Source organism: Heteronotia binoei, chromosome 4 (assembly GCF_032191835.1).
Source record: "Heteronotia binoei isolate CCM8104 ecotype False Entrance Well chromosome 4, APGP_CSIRO_Hbin_v1, whole genome shotgun sequence".
Classification (NCBI taxonomy): domain Eukaryota; kingdom Metazoa; phylum Chordata; class Lepidosauria; order Squamata; family Gekkonidae; genus Heteronotia; species Heteronotia binoei.
Window position 1 is genome coordinate 106,515,812 of NC_083226.1, and position 16,836 is coordinate 106,532,647.

The 16,836-nt window shown below is 41.2% G+C and overlaps 1 protein-coding gene across 1 annotated transcript in view; it reads left to right on the forward strand.

Annotated features, from left to right (window-relative positions):
• The window catches only part of FBXL17 (F-box and leucine rich repeat protein 17), a 337,107-nt gene that overhangs the window by 197,043 nt on the left and 123,228 nt on the right, over nt 1-16,836 (forward strand). The window contains exon 7 of the mRNA XM_060235625.1: nt 679-755. Within this exon, the coding sequence (XP_060091608.1) occupies nt 679-755 (77 nt within the window). The remainder of the gene's footprint in view (nt 1-678; nt 756-16,836) is intronic.

A 16,836-nucleotide genomic window follows, 5' to 3' on the forward strand; every position in this document is an offset into this window, starting at 1 on the left:
GGTGTAGAGAAAAGTTATGTTCAGCCTAATGTACATTATGTGTTTACACTGCATTATGTGACTTTCAAGAAAGTAATGAAAGATTTGTAGAAAACTGCTAAGGTGTCCAGTTGGTTATTAATGATATGCCTTTGTTGAAACTCTTGGCAGTAAAATCATAATAGGCTTCATTTGGCTTACAATTTTGCTGGAAACAAACAAAAATGATCTGAAATCTCCATTCTGATTAATGTATGTTTCCATATCCAAATATTTGTGTTCAAGTTTTAGTTGATATTTCATGCCCAGATGTTTTTGACATCTATTTTTTACACTTTGCTCAAATAGGAGTGGATCATTGCTTTTATTTTGGGTCGTATCTAAAGTGCTGTTATAAATTTGTAATCTCATGTTATCTGAAAATGTGATGAAGCTTAAAATCATTGTGATTATCGTCTAATTCAGTTACTCTTGTTGTTTTAATATTCAGCATTGGGTTGCCACTTGTTTACAAAATATGTTAGAATTAAGAATGCTGTTACTCATAATTCATTAATGTGAGTTTTCTATGACCAACACAACTAATTTTTACAGACTCTTATTAAAGTCATCAGATCTGCCAAAACTGAAAAATAAGTATTGCTATAGAATTAATTCTATAATTAATTAACCAATTAAATTATATTTCATGTATTCCAGATGTGTAGAAGTCATTGCTAAAGAAGGACAGAATCTGAAAGAGTTGTACTTGGTATCATGTAAGATCACAGACTATGGTATGTAATATTTATTTTTTAAAAAATTGCCTTCAGATTGAATTCTGTAACATTAAATGCTTGGCATCTCTTCTTTCTGGAAATGTACAAGGAATGTTCATGAATATGGTCAGCATTTATTGGTTCAGAACTGATTTGGAAGAAGTTACAGTGTTTTTAAATTGTTGACAATTTTATTGTGTAATGTTTTTATTTTATTTTGTAAGTTGTCTCAAGCCAGTTCTCTGGAGAGATGTCATATAAATTTTCTGAAGAAATAACAAAATATAATATGCAAATATTGAAAAAGGTTGAGCCAGTAAAGCATAATGTTTATTCGTACATTCCTGGTCATTTGGACAAGGCCAGATGCAAGCCAGCTATTTCAGTTGGGACAATAAAAAGTCAGGATCTGGCAGCCACGATCTAAATAGTCAGGTAGTTATGCTGCATGCACCAAGCAGTTCCAAACTAGATGCCATCAGAGCTGCTGAGAGCCACCATGGGCTCTGAGATTCTACTTCTCCCTTCCCTTTGTGTGACTTGATCAAAACCATGTGTCTAATTTTGTTAATTGTATTTGTTCACACATATATGTGTGTATAACTATAGAACACATCTTATCAAGATGTGTATAAGACACATCTAATGTAGTGCACAAAAACTTCATATCACAATAAATCTTTAGTAAGTAAATTAGTGATAAATCTATTCCAGTTTTCCCTTTTACCTTTACCTAGCACAAAAGTTGTGGCAAATTGATATTGTAGTTGCGGTGCTGGATAAGAAGTATTGAGATAATTGGGATTGATTGACATATTTTCTAAAAAGATCGTGTCATTTATTATCTTATATAAAGTTTGATACCTGCAGTAGCAAAGTAGCATTTACAAAGTGATAATAAGTGTCCCACCAACACAACGACCTACTGCCTATATAGTGTTTAAAATATAATTGAGGGGGAGAGAAGGAATTCTAACTTCTATTCCACATGTGTAACCACTATAACAGATTAACTTTCCATTACCATACATATAAAGGGAGGGAAAGCATCTGTTTAATAGTTTGATAGATTATGGGGAAATACTAACTCCCCACCCCCTCTTCTGTCATAATATTAACAAGGGTTTCATGCTACAGTACTGTTAAGTACATTCTAAGTTGCCAGTTTGGAATCAGAAGGAGTATAGACCAGGACTAAAAAAAAGCTATTGTTAAGCCTTTAGATCAGAGGTTTCCAAACTTATTTGGCCTAATGCCCCCTTTTCAGAAAAAAAATTACTCAGCACCCCCCCCCCCCCCTGGAAATCAACCTTCAAGAAGTGGACTAAAAGATGCAGTGACATATTTGTACACAGGGAGTCCCTATCCTTCATTGTTTCAAATGGAAAGAAAGCATTTAACAATGTGCAGTCACTTTAAATGCACTTTAAATGTGATTGTCAGAACTCCCTTCAGAGGTCAGTTGTGCTTGTCACAGCCTTGCTCCTGGCTCTACCCCCAAAATCTCCAGATATTTATTGAGTCAGACTTTTCTTCACAGGGCAAACATTGTCTGTGCTTCTCAGAGGCTTCAAAGGAAGCCTCTGAAGAGCGTTCTGTTTTACTGTTTGAAAGCTGCTGGGCGGGTGGCACCTTCCCATTGCGCACATCAGCTCTGACTAGCGCAATGGAAAGGTGCTGCTGCCCAACCGCTTTCAAACTGAAAGCAGCAGGCAGCAGTAAAATGGGGCTCTCTTTGGAGGCCTCCTTGAAAGCTTCCAACAAGCACAGGCAATGTTTGCCCTGCAAAGAAAAGTGGCAGTGCCGCCCGGGGCTCTCGGCTTGCCTGCTGGCTGGCGAGATTGTGCCTACCCTGCCTACTCTCATGCGCTGCCCCTGCCCCTGCACTCTTGTGTCTGGAGCATTGCAGTTGGCTGAAATCAACAGAGGTGACCACCTGGTAACCAGAGGACTGTAAGAAGCTTGACGCTCTGTAGAAAACCTTGTGAGGAGAAAGCTGAAGGTTGGAACTTTTCAGAGAAGTTTGTGCAATTGCCTCAGTGCTTCCACTGTCCTGACTTGAATTGTATTGCTGAGGGAGAAACTGCAAGCAACTTTGAGAAGCTGCTAGCTGTAGAAGTATTGGCTAGGATAGGCTTGCAAGGTTTTTTGTTTCTGTGTTTCTTGTTTGTCTATACACCTGTATTTTTTTTATTCTGTCTTGTAAATAAACTACATTCTTCTTATATTTTAAGTGGAAGGAGTTCTGGTCCTCATTACTAGTCAAATTAGGTGAATTTGCTCTAAGTAGCAGACAAAAAGGAACACTCTATCTTTGTTAATGGAATTTTTTCTCTACATTAGAAATTCTGGATACTTCCCAGAAACATGATGTTTTGACACCTACCACTCTCTTCTCTTCTCTTCTCTTCTCTTCTCTTCTCTTCTCTTCTCTTCTCTTCTCTTCTCTTCTCTTCTCTTCTCTTCTCTTCTCTTCTCTTCTCTTCTCTTCTCTTCTTCCTTTACGCTTCCACCGCCCCCTTATTTTTATTCATTGCCCCCCAATTGCACCCAAGGCTACTACCGCCTTCCAGCGCGTTCCTTCCAGCTACTACGCGTTCCAGCGCGTCCCCCCAGGGGGCAATATTGCCCACTTGGTGAAACACTGCTCTAGATTCTGTTTATCTAAAGAAGGTTTCTTCAAATCTAGCAATTATCACCCAGTATCGAATATTTCCTTTTTTGGGAAAAGTAATTGAGAGAGCAGTCAACAGTTAATTCTAGATCTTTCTAGATGAAACACTGAATCTGTTCCAGTCCAGCTTCTAGATCCATCTTGATGAGAATGGGTCAGTGCTGCTGCTTCTGCTAGATCTTCAGCAATGTTCGATACTGTTGACCCTGTTCTATTTTGGTCAGCCATCTAGCCTCACTGGAGATTTGTGGAACTGTTGTTGTGTGGTCAGAGGGTATCCACTGGGGATACACTATTAATTAAACAATCCCTAGGTTGTGTGATTCCTCGTGGGTTGATCCCATCCCTGATGTTATTTAATACTGATATGTGCCCTGCTGCAAAGCTCGTCAGATTTGCTGATGATACCAGGCTCTTCCTTCTGCTAGATAAACAACTTGAGGTGGATCTCTCAGCCCTTTCCCAGTGCCCGGATGCTCTGATCGGCTAGTTGAGACAGACCTGGCTGAAGTTAAATGCATCAGAAACATTAGTTAGGTAGCTGGGGTGGGATGGATCATTGGGGAGAAAGTGGCTTCTGGATGTTGACATGTGGCTCCCAGATGTTGCCAGTGAATTCCTTGAAGAGCCTGGGGGTTTGTCTGGATGCCTCTCTCCTCCTGGATAAACAGGTGTCTTCAGTGGTGAGGTCGGCATTTTTCTGTCTCCAGTGGGTTTGTCAGTTGTCCCTCTATCTGTCTCACTCGAGCCTGGCCATGGTGATATATGCCATGGTCACCTCCGGGTTGGATTATTACAACTCACTCTTTGTAGGGCTGCCCTTGAGGCTGCTTCAGAAGCTTCAGGTTATACAGAATGTGGCTGCTTGGTTTTTGACTAGTACATCATTGTTGACCCATATTCAAGCTGTTCTGTTGGTTTCCAGATCACATTCACAGTTCTGGTTCTCATCTTTAAAGCCCAAACAGTCTTGTACCTTCATATCTGTGAGACCTCCTCTCCCTATATGACCCCACCCCCAAGAATGCTTTGTTCTTCTTCACATGGTTTGCCTGTTTCACCAGTGACTTGGCTGAGAAATGAAGTCATACCATGAAAGGAAGAGAACAAAAAGAAGGAAGAAGAAAAGTGGGTGAGGTATTAAGAAAAGAGGGAAAGTTATTTTATTTTCTAAAACACAGTAACCGGAAAGATATGGTTGAGCAGATAAAATGATGGAGCTGTGTGGAAGGAAAGGAAGAGAGAAATAGGCTACTGAAACAACAGCCGAGTTAGGAGGCTGCATTCTGGCAAAGACCATAGCAGTGAAGAGCTGGGCTTGCTGGGCTTGCCTTGCTGCTGGGCTTGCTTGGTGGTTTTAACCAGGATATTCAGGGGTTTGCCTCGTAGTAAACTTTGCAGAAAGTCGCAGTGAGCCAAAAGCAGAGCTACTGCTGCTTTTTATGCTGTGCCTAATATCTGAAATGCAGAACTGCATTAAAAGTAAAATAAATTGGATGCGTTCTGGAAGCAGCATGATGATGACTTGGATCCTAAGAGTTTTTTCCACCTAGTCCTTTCCTCTCAGCAGTCCTGGAAGCCATTACTGTTGAAGGGTTAAATGGCTTCCAAGAAGTAAATATAGTCTCTAGTCCTTGTTTTGAATTCTGATTTTCCAGGAAACAGTAGATGACTCATTATCTAACACTGTGGCTCCCAACCTTTTTGGAACCAGGGACCAGTTTCATGGAAGACAATTTTTTCACAGACTGGTTGGAGGGGGCGGTGGTGGGGTTTTTGTACCCCAGGCTGCCCCCTACCCACACCCCATCTCTGCCTCCCATGGGGGTTTTTAAATGGGGGGGGAGACTGGGGCTGTTTCTGCCACCTGCTTGGTGACCAGAAAGCCAATCTGCCTCTAATTCCCATTTAAAGACCCCACAGGCTGATGTCGCAGCAGCACTTCCCCTTCCACTGGCCCGGGGCCTGGGTGGACGAAAGAGGTGGTGTGGCCTTGCTCCGAGGCTGCCTCCCCTGCAAGGGAACTAACAAACACAGTATATTACAAACCAAAATCACCACCACTGTGTATCCAAACAATAAAGAATTTATAAATCCAAATTTGAAAAGTCTCTTCCTATTTTCCAAAGATACCTTATACACAGTACAAAAATTTCCAAAGGGGGGTGAATTCCACAACACAAATATCTAACCAATTTTTTCACCAATGTTCCATTCAATTTTTCCAAGGAAGTTCCTTTTTGAAACTTTCATTTAGAGCATAGTCCTCATTGTTGTGGCAAATCCAAATCCCCTAGGCTCCAAAAGCAGTATATTACAAACCAAAATCACCACCACTGTGTATCCAAGCAATAAAGCATTTATAAATCCAAATTTATAAATCAGATGGCCAGCTAGCATCTATTTAAAAACCTCCAAGGAAGGTTCTCTTTACGTGCCTGTTGACTTTATGGGTCACGTTTCGCAGAGATGCTTGATCACAGATGCATTCTGTTTTTATAAAATGCAATACTACATATTAGATCTGATAAAATACAGACATACACAATGCAAAAACAGCATGTACAATTAGGCATACCTGCAAATTCAATCTTTTGACGTCAAAACTTAGACTTCTTGCATTCACAAAAAGCACAAGCTCATAAATCATCATTCTCCAACCGCCACCATTTAAAGAGACATACAGGTGTTTCATATTATGTCTTTAAAGGTGTCATAACATAATTCTTTAAATACATTAAACAGCTTGAACTTTTCAAATGCATATAGCAACAAGGTACTCCCCTGCAAGGGAGGCAGCTTCGGAACGAGGCCATGCTGCCTCTTTCATTTTGGGTGGGCAGAAGGGGTGGCAGGGCTGATTTGCCTCTCTCCGAGACTGCCTCCCTGCCTTGGAGTGAGGCCACACTGCCTCTTTCATCTTCATGGCCTGGTTGCTAACAGGCTATGGACCAGTATCGGTCCATGGCCCGGTGATTGGGGACCTAACAAACACCAATAAAGTTTAGGCCATAAAATAAGAACCTTATTAAAGGATTTAAAATTAAATAAGAAGTGCCTGAATGGATGTGGTGTGGAATTGTTTTCTGTGGCCCCAGGACCAGAACCAGTGGGTTGAAATTAAATCAAAAAAATTTCAGGCTCAACATTAGGAAGAACTTCCTGGCTGTTAGAGAAATTCTCAGTGGAACAGGCTTGCTCAGGAGCTGGTGGTGGTCCTTGGAGGTTTTTAAACAGAGGCTAGCTGGCCATCTGACAACAATGAAGAGCCTTCCTGCATTTGTGAGTTTCCTGCATTGTGCAGGGGGTTGGACTAGATGACCATGGAGGTCCCTTCCAACTCTAATTCTATGATTCTATTCCAAGGGTGTGTTTGTTTTTTGAATAGCAAACTGCAGATAGCCAGATATTTGAAAAGGCACAAATATGGACATTCACAGTGGTTTTATAAAATATAAAGTATTTATATGAGGTCATTAGATTGACTAAATATGAGAGAAATAAAGATAACAGATGTATATGGAAACTGACAATTATGAAGCTAGATTGTTTTATAAGTAATTGAATTTAGTGGAAATATATGCATGACTGATGTGTGAAAATATTGTTTGTAAATATTAATGGTGATATAACCTGTAATTTTTACTGAAATTTATGATTACAATTTTAGAAATATAGACCAATTAAAATACAAAACATAGAAATACACACAACACAGTACTAAATGCTAACTTTACATTCCATTCTCTTAAAGATTAAATGTTGTTCCTTGGGATCATGGAATATTTAGAACCTTTTCTCTCTTTTTGATGCCGGGGGAGAATAATTTTTATCACTAAGCCTGGACAGCCATTCTGTAGGGGGCAGGAATTACCTTTATTTATTTATTTATATCCCGCCCTTCCCACGAATGGCTCAGGGCGGCTCCTGTTCTATTAAATTACATTGTTCTTACTTCATATATTTCTTCAAATGCAGTAATATAAAAGAAAACTTGAACGTAATAAAAGTAAGTTCTGTATAATTTGCAGTGTTCCAAAAGAAATTCACTTTCTGATAATGTCAATCTTGAGGCTCCAAAAAGCTCTGTAAATTAGGGAAGTTTCCTCTGTGTACATTCCAACATGTGACAGAAAACATAAACACGTATGTGCATATGTCTGTTGTTGTTGCTGCTTGTACAGTGTGAAGTGACACTTTGGTTAGCAGGCTCAGTTGTTGTAATCCAAAAGCCTACGTGTGCTTGCCTTTCAGGTCTATTGCTGTTTCATCTTGCTGAAAGTTGCTGAACTCAATGTAGTGCCTCTAAAAACTATTCCCAAAGTAATTTAAATGTATGTATTCCAGTTCTTCCACAAGTCAAGTGAAATGATTCTAGTTTTTGAAATGCCAGGAATCTTTCTGACCTAACTTAGTTAATAGCATACTTTATTTGCAATTCTCTTTCATCCAGTGCCCTATTCATGCTTATTTATTAACCGTACATACTGAAACTCATTGCATTTAATTACAAAATGCCAAGAGCTCATATGAAAAGCTTCTATAAATATGTAACCACTTGGGCCTTACTACATAAAAAGGAAGACATCAAGTGGAAGGTATGTGCAAATTTCAGTAATAAAGCAAATTAGTCCTGAGACTCAACAATTTAAAATCAGAAGAAAAAAAATAACATGAAAATCGTGAAATCTTGGCATGTAGATTTGTTTTTAAAAGATTTTGTTACATTGAACATTTATAATACTTGCTGTGGTCATTTTGTTCTGAGCTTGTGAATATGTGGCTTACAAATGGAAACTCATAGCAGAGTGTCCATTGTGTCCCTAGCCCCAACCAGGAGTAATCTGGTCACTTTAGAAAAGGAGTGATAAAGCACTATATAGTATTCCTGCTCTGTGTCTCTAAGTTTAGATGAGAGATGTTTCAGAAGAGGTGTAAGTAAAAACATGTACTTTTCCTTCTTATCCACCTGAATCTATCCATAAACCTTGTTTTCTATATAAAGATAGAGTGCTCACAATGCAAGCTTGCTACAGGGGAACTAAAATGGTCAGGCGGGTGGAATCATAGTGGCTTCCTGCCTGTGTGCTCTCCTTCTCAGCCCAACATGGGGTTCTTGAAGCAACTTGCAGGGCAATTCAGTCCTATGCATATTTACTCAAAAGTATGTACTGTGGGGCTTATTCCAAGGTAAATGTGCCTAGGATTGCAGCCTTGGAGACATTAAAAGTAGATAGGGATGGTGCAAGTTTTTGTAAGATGAGGGGCTTGCAAGGGAGAGAAGACTATGTGGTCCACTTCCTTGACATGTCCCTTGTTGCACGCTGCAGGTACCAACCAGGGCAAGAAAAAGTAGCCATTCTTGTGCAGCAGGAGGAAAAGGAGCAGAAATAGTGCCCTTCAGCCAGACTGAAGAGCTTCCCTTCTCCTAATGCCATTGTTCTGCCGTCATCCAGTTTGCCCAAAGATAATGTTAGATATAGTGATTGAGCAGTACTGGAGAGTCAATTTTGTTTAGTAGAGAGAGTGTAGGATGGGGGAGGAGTTGAGCTCAAGTCTCCCCACCCTACACTTTCCCTACGAAAATGAAATTAACTAAAATATGACTTTTAATCACTTTCCTACATAGCAGGATTGTTGTGAGGGTAAGATGGAATATTTTCATACGTGCTGAACTAGCATGGCTACTCCTTGCCCTGATCTGTAGTATTGCTGTTTTGGAAGACAGGCATGTAGAAACTGACTCCAACTAGCACACCAAGCATATCAAAGCTCAGATGTTAGTATTCTACGCACTAGGCCAATAGTTTGCACTTTGTTGTAGTAATGGAATGAAGATCAAAGAGAAACCTTGGTGAAGGAGCAACCTTATTCATACAGTTGACCCAGAGCCTTTTTTCCCCCTTCTGAAGTAGTTTTAGAGTTTTATTATCATTAGAGTAATATTACCATCTATTACCATTATTTTCTGCCTTTTCCACTGTTTAAAAAAACTTTTACATTAACAGTAACAAGTTCTGAAATCTGCTAAATAATATTTGGAGCTTTGAAGATAACGGGAATTGCAGTTGATAACATTGTGGTTTCCAGCTCGCAACTCTACTGTTTGCATGAATCAACCATTTAATAAAACATGTACATGCACAAACATGCATGCAAAATTTTCTTGACTCTGTATTAAAGTTTAGAATAATCATGAAGCAATAGCAAAATGTTGGATTATTTGTACTTATATCACCTGAGATTTATTCAAAATTATACCTATCCTATAGAGATAAATTACAGAAATTTTGTATTTTACTAGAAGCTTTTTACAAGCTTCCTGCATTTTTTTAAATAATGATCTCTGCTCCCACTGGATATGGCTGTTGTATTTACCTTCATAATTTTATTATTGTATTGTATTGTGTCACTTAACTCTGGGAAAATTTAAAAATTGTTATGTTTACTTACTCCAAGAGAAATTCTAGTATTCAGCCTCTAGTAATCAACAAATTACCCAGTTATTCAGACCTTAGAGTCTGTAAATGCAAGTTCAGCAATAAGTGATCAGCTTCACATATTCGAAATGTATGTAGGATGTGTATTTTAGGAAAGGGATACATTGTATCATATTTTTGAATTGTGCTGCTGTAGTTGACCTGACTCAATGTCTGATAGCTGTAGCTAAGGGTGAACAAGCAAACAAATGGATAAGGATAAGGGTGAACAATCCTGACAAGATCCAGATAAGTAGCCATTTTGGCCTGAAGCAATAGACCAACATTAGAATCCAATGGCACCGTAATGACCAACAAAGTTTTATTCAGGGTGTGAGCTTTTGTGTGTGCACACACTTCATCATACAGAACCTGACAAGACAGAGGTGATGCTGGTTGGGAAGTCTGAGGCCTTGGAAGGCATTACTCTTCCTTTACTTAATGGATCAATTGACCCTCAGTGACTTGTCTAGGGGTCATATTGGATTGAACATATAAAAAGTAAATTGAAATAGATGTCTTAATTCAGACGGTACACATAAGTGCCGCTGAAATTTCCATCTCTCAGGTATCTGTAGATATATGAAGATGAAATACCTCTCATAACCAGTGGAACTAAAGTTCTTAGTAGGCATTTCAGCTAATTTGATTAGAGGCCTTTTAAACTGACTGCTGAGTTAAATGAGAGTGTGTCAGTAATTCTGTGTAGGTAAAAGAGCATTTTCACAAATGAAGTGCTGACCCATCTGCACGATAGCATAAATGTAGTACTTTATTGCAAGTGCTATGCTGACTAATAAATATATACTTTCTGGACATGAAACTCCTTTCCATGTTTGTGGTGAACATGCTGAACATGGGGCAGAGTGTCTCTTATAGAACTCCAGTGTAACTTCCTCCTCCCAGTAAGCCTTTCACGGACATTATAAATTGTGTTGGTTTAAGTCAACAGTTTCATATTCTTGGAAGTTTTCTGTAATTATATTACTGACAATTCTGTTGTGTGCAGTAAATCTTTGTAGCACATTATCACTTTGGTGGAATGCCATCCTAAGGAGTCTTAACCCAATTTTTTCCAATGGGCTTAGACTAGAGTAACTACACAGAATTTCACTGTTATCTGTTGCAGTTACAGATATTTCTTGGATACAGTCAAAATCAAATTTTGTCATAACTTTTTTCACTTCTGTTCTTTGCCAGAACTCTTTGTTCCAGCTGTTATAAGTAGTGGTTGCTAGGCTAATTATTACTGTGGTTGATGAATCAGCCTCAAAGGCTCATTATGATTAACAGTTTTATGACACAGTCATTACAATCCCCCCTCACTGGTGCCTAGAATACATCAATGATAGTGTTCTAGATGCCAGGACCCCCAAAGAATGTAGCTCTGCCAACATATTAAAATCTTTAGCATAAACATCGGGCCTCCTAGAAGTTACACGTCCCAGGTCCTCATGTGCCTAGGTTGCCGCTGATTTATGTGCCTAAGGTGCAACCATCTGTGAAAGGCCCTTGGCCTCTGTGCCATGTTGTTGACCATCTAGAGAGATTGGTTGGTCACTGTGTGACACAGGATGCTGGTTTAGATAGACCATTGGTCTGATCTAGCAGGCTCTTCTTACGTTCTTAAACCCCCTTCTCCCTGCACCAGGCATGCAGTTGCTGTACTAGATGTTTATTGTTGTGCAGTCCCACATGGGAACTATGCTTGCTATGACCATGGAAAACAGAAGAACTCATTAGGAAGGACAAGGTTTGGCTTTGTGAGTATCCATGCACACTTTTTTTTGGGGGGGGGGGTATATGGGGCACAGTTGTATGCAGATAGCATTAGTTCCTGATACATTGGAGCCCTATAGGGCCTCTCTCCATAGAAATAGCATCCAGTCAGAAGTTTTTCTTCTTGCATACTTTAACTCATACTTTAACATTCTACAGATCCAAAGGCAGGAAGTCTCTGCTTGTACATATCCATTTGGAAAGGATCCATCTGTTAGCAAAACTTCTTTCAGTATTAAGAAATTTGTTCAGTTGTTTACAACTGCTTCTGGTTAGATGTTCTTCCCACAGTGCTAGTCCTCTACCTTTCATAGTCTGTTTTTTCCTCCACTTAAGATTGTCTGCCTTGCATCCACCACAACCCATTCCTTTTCAGCTGTGACTCCCACCTTGTGGAATGGTCTCCCCGAAGATGTGAAGAGGGCACCATCTATATAGGTTTATAGGAAGTACTGTATGTCTGTTTTATTTGCTAGGGCTTATGGGATTTGTTCTGTAAGCATTTATTGTTCTGTAAGGAGTAATGTGTTTTGATGTCTTATAGATAGTTTTAATTTAGAATCATGGTCACCCTTAAGTCATAAGCAAAAGCTAGGGTATAAATATTTTAATAAATAAGAAATGTCAGCAGCTGTCTGTTTCTCTATCACTATAGTCTGTTTGTTCAAGGTTTCTCCTGGAAAAATGGCTCAGGGTAACAGAACCATATCAACAGACAGCACAGAGACCACAATAATGAAAACATGGTTGCACTTAGCTGTAACTGATGTTCATTTAGTGTCTCTCTGTGCAGTAGTACATGCCACACACTGACCCTGTTGTAAATGTTATAAATTATTACTTACAGACTCCCCTGGCAGCTAGAGAGGATCTGAGGGGATATTTTCCTCTTCACATGACCCAGAGGCAAGAAGAAACACTGGAAGAGAGAGGAAGTGCTTCTCACTGCTATGAGCGCTAGAATTTTCAGCAGCTGGCCTGGTCAGGTTTAGTTCCTATATGTCTACTGCACAGAAACCTTACTTTACTTTATTTGATTTATATCCCGCTCTCCCCGCCAAAGCAGGCTCAAATAATCACTCTCAACTGATGTAAGTTACCAGAGCAGTTCTGCTTTCCCTGATATGGTCAGACAATTCACATTAAGTCCTGCATCTCAATTTAAATGCTTCCAGAAGTCCATTCTTTGTGCCCATGTACAGTTCAGTCCTGCTAATGCTAAAAACAGCCAACTTACCAGGAACATGGGCCACGGTGGTGGGGAGACAGTCTGTTAGTTCAGGGATCCCCAATCTTTTTGAGCCTGCAGGTACATTTACAATTTTGATACTGTATGGTGGGCACAGCAATAAAATGGCTGCCATAAGTGTCAGAGTCAGCCAAATAATAATTGCTGCAGCTTATCTTCAATAACACAGTGCAGATCTTCATGCTTTGGTGGCAGATTCTGGCAAAGCAACATTTTAAAAAATCTGCACAGCCAATCTAGTCTCCAGTAGTCAAGCAGGAACTTGCTGGGCAAAAGCCCTATCTGGTCCCAGCCATTCCTAAAAAAAACATTTGGTAGTCTCCAGAAAAGGTGTCAGCAGGCACCATGGTGTCCACAGGTACCACACTGTGGACACATGCTTTTTGGTGAGGCACAGAAAAGCCTCCACTTGACATGAATTGCTTGAGTTGGAGTACCCATTTAGAATGCAGGATGATGGCCTTCCTCTAAAACTCTCACCAGTCAGTTCCTTCCTTGGTTTTAAGGAAAAGAGAATTGCTCCATAAAATAGATCAAACTGAAAATTTCTATAGATTTAAAACAAAGCACATATTAAAAATAGAAAAACATAGTCTGATTTTTAAATTTTAAATTGTTTAGAAGTATGTTTTTACTTCACATTTTATAGGAAATGTGAATACTAGGAACATGGTGTATTCCTCTTGTAATCTAAACAAGTAAGTAAGTAAAGCTCTGTGAGTTTGCTGCATCTCTGAATAAAGAACTCTTGCCTGAGGAGATATGAATCGAGGTGGTGGCAGCAAAAACTCGCTATGCTGTAAAAAAAAACCCAAGGAAGCAATTTTTCAAGCCTTTAGTGATGGAAGAAAACCACTGGGTAACAGTGATAGTTTTTCTACACTCTTCTGACCCAGAGTAAGTCTCTGTGAAATCATTTTTTACACAAAATAGGGAAAGTGACGATGCATGCAAGGTATCTCTGCATTAGGCTTTTCCAATTAGGTGAGCTGACCTGCCGAGTAGCTGATCTAGAAAGAAGAATGAATGCAACTTACAGCATGAGCCAAGCAGAACCATCAGAACAAACTGCTGTAAAACAGTTTTGCTGAATATATTAGTTAAAGAGACCACTAGGATAAACGGGGAAAGAGTTACAGGAGAAAATTACGAAGCTGGTAGAGTTGGAGGGCAATGATGGATGTGTTCTATATCCTTCAAGTAAAATAGGTTCCTGAAGTTTTGATTTAAAATCATAGCTGAATTTATTTGTAGGCTTCTCAGAAAATACCTATGAGACAACTGATCAGTTCCTGATTTTACATAAAAAATAACCTTTGACAGAGGTGCAAACTAGTTTAATAAGCAGAGACAGATTGAGAAAATACTATAGGAACAAGGAAAGCAAAGGAGCAAAATTCCAAATATTAACTTGAACCTCCTCTTAAACTGAATTCTCATTTGAAAGAGTTCCATGTACTCTCATGATCAGATTAGTTTTCTCACATTCCACTTTACAGTATCTAAAATTTATCATGCAACTAGTGATTGGTGAACTCCTCTCAGCTCATATCAGAATTGAGAGTGACAATTAAGGTTGTTTTTAATGGAAAATAGCCCAGTGTGTTCTGAACCCAGTTTGAGAATATACAGTGTATGATGCCGCTGCAAGCTCAGCAGGATCCAGAATCCTTCCCACCCCTTCAAGCCACTGAGTTCTTCCTCCTTCCCTCCCCTCTTCTCTGGCTTGGTTGCAACAGCAGCTATGGCAGGGAGAATCAGCAACATCCTGGCACATGGGGACCTGGGACATGTAACTTCTAAGTTATGACAAAATTTGATAGTGACTATGTCCAATAAGTATTTGTAAATGCAATAGATAATAGTGAAATGCTGTAGTTACTCGAGTCTAAGCCCATTGGAATCAATTGAGTTAGACTGCTTAGGACTGCAGTGTTAATTTGAATTGGAGATTGAATTGGAGATTGGCTGATGGAATTGGAGATTTCCTCGAAGGTCGGGGACAAAGGGTCGCGATCGGGGGTGAGCTATCCCAGAGGCGAACGCTTGATTGCGGAGTGCCTCAGGGGGCGGTTCTCTCCCCAATGTTATTCAACATCTATATGCGTCCCCTTGCCCAGATTGCTCGAAGGTATGGGCTGGGTTGTCACCAGTATGCTGATGACACCCAGCTCTATCTACTTATGGACGGCTGACCAGTCTCCGCCCCAGAAAATCTAGACCGGGCATTACAGGAAGTGGCTGGGTGGCTCAGACTGAGCGGGCTGAGGCTAAATCCAGCGAAGACAGAGGTCCTTTGCTTGGGTCGTCGGGGCCCAGGGAGGGAAATCCCCCTACCAGCTTTTGAGGGTGCGTCGCTGATAGCGGCAAAAAAGGTCAAAAGCCTGGGGGTACTATTGGAGCCCTCCTTAACAATGGAGGCTCAGATAGCAGCCACTGCCAAGTCCACATTTTTTCACCTTAGGCGGGCAAGGCAGTTGGCCCCCTTCCTGGAACGTGACGATCTAGCAACAGTGATCCATGCCACGGTCACCTTGAGGTTGGACTACTGCAATGCTCTCTACATGGGGCTGCCTTTGTGCTGAACTCGAAAGCTGCAGCTAGTGCAGAATGCCGCGGCCCGGCTGTTGTTAGGGCTCCCAAGAAGGGAGCACATTCAGCCGGGGCTCCGGGACCTGCACTGGCTGCCGATAGCTTACCGAGTCCGGTACAAGGTGCTGGTTATTACCTTTAAAGCCCTATATGGCCTAGGGCCTGCCTACCTGAAGGACCGTCTCTCCCCACATGTTCCCCAGAGAGTACTGAGATTGGGAACTCAAAATCTCCTAGTTATCCCCGGGCCAAAGGAAGCCCGCTTAAAATCGACAAGGGACCGGGCCTTTTCTATTATGGCCCCCTCCTGGTGGAACCTGTTGGAGCAAGAATCTACATAAACCCAGTCTGACAGCTACAGTATGACAGCTGGTGATCTAGCTGCCAGGCTAGGTCACAGTGACCTGATCAGCAGACCGGCTTGAGCCGGCAGAAGCCAAGTGATGCAATCTGCTGAGTCAGCACGGCCAGGATTGGCTGCTTGGACTATATATGATCTGTGTGTGCATCACACAGGTCTCTCCCTGTGAGATGGTGGTTAGGCGAAGCACTTTGTCCGTGGAGGTGATATTGTATAGACTGCACAAGAGAGCACTTGTTGTGTATATATGTTAATACACCTTTTGGCACTAGTTGCACGTGTCTGCCTGATTTTCTTTCCTGAAGCCCTGTGTCGGGCAAGTCATCTCCCTCACTCTGCTACTCCCGCCCCGACAGGGTTATGGGCCCAGGGCGGTTCCGCTGCGCGGAGGAGAGAGTTGAGAGTTGAGCTGACTGTGAGTTTGGAAAGAGCCGGAGGCGAGGAACGCCGGTGAAGGACACAGAAGCACCACCGTTCTCTGTTTGAGAGCCAGGGGGACGTCGGCAGCCAGCTGTGAGGAGGAGTCGGCACGATGGCTCAGCAACAGCTTGGAGTAGCCGTTGAGAAGCTCACCTCAGCCAACTACGCGGTGTGGAGCCTGAGAATGCAACACTACCTCAAGCGTGAAGGGCAATGGCTGTTCGTGAGTAACCCCCCTGCTGACTTATCTCCTGCCGAGACTGTGTTATCGGATAAGGCACTGGCCAACATAGTGCTGTCTATAGGAGATGACCAGCTGGTTTATGTGCGAGGGAAGGACACTCCCAAGGCTGCCTGGGACGCGTTGAGTGCGGTGCATGTTAGCACCACTGCTGGTTCCCTCACGGCCTTGACAAGGAGGATGTTCCGCACCGTTATGCCGGCTGGAGGGTGTGTGAAAGATCACATCAAACGGCTAACGGACTGTTTCGTTGAGCTGGAGGCAAGAGGCAAGACTGTAGCTCCAGACGACAGAGTGTACATTT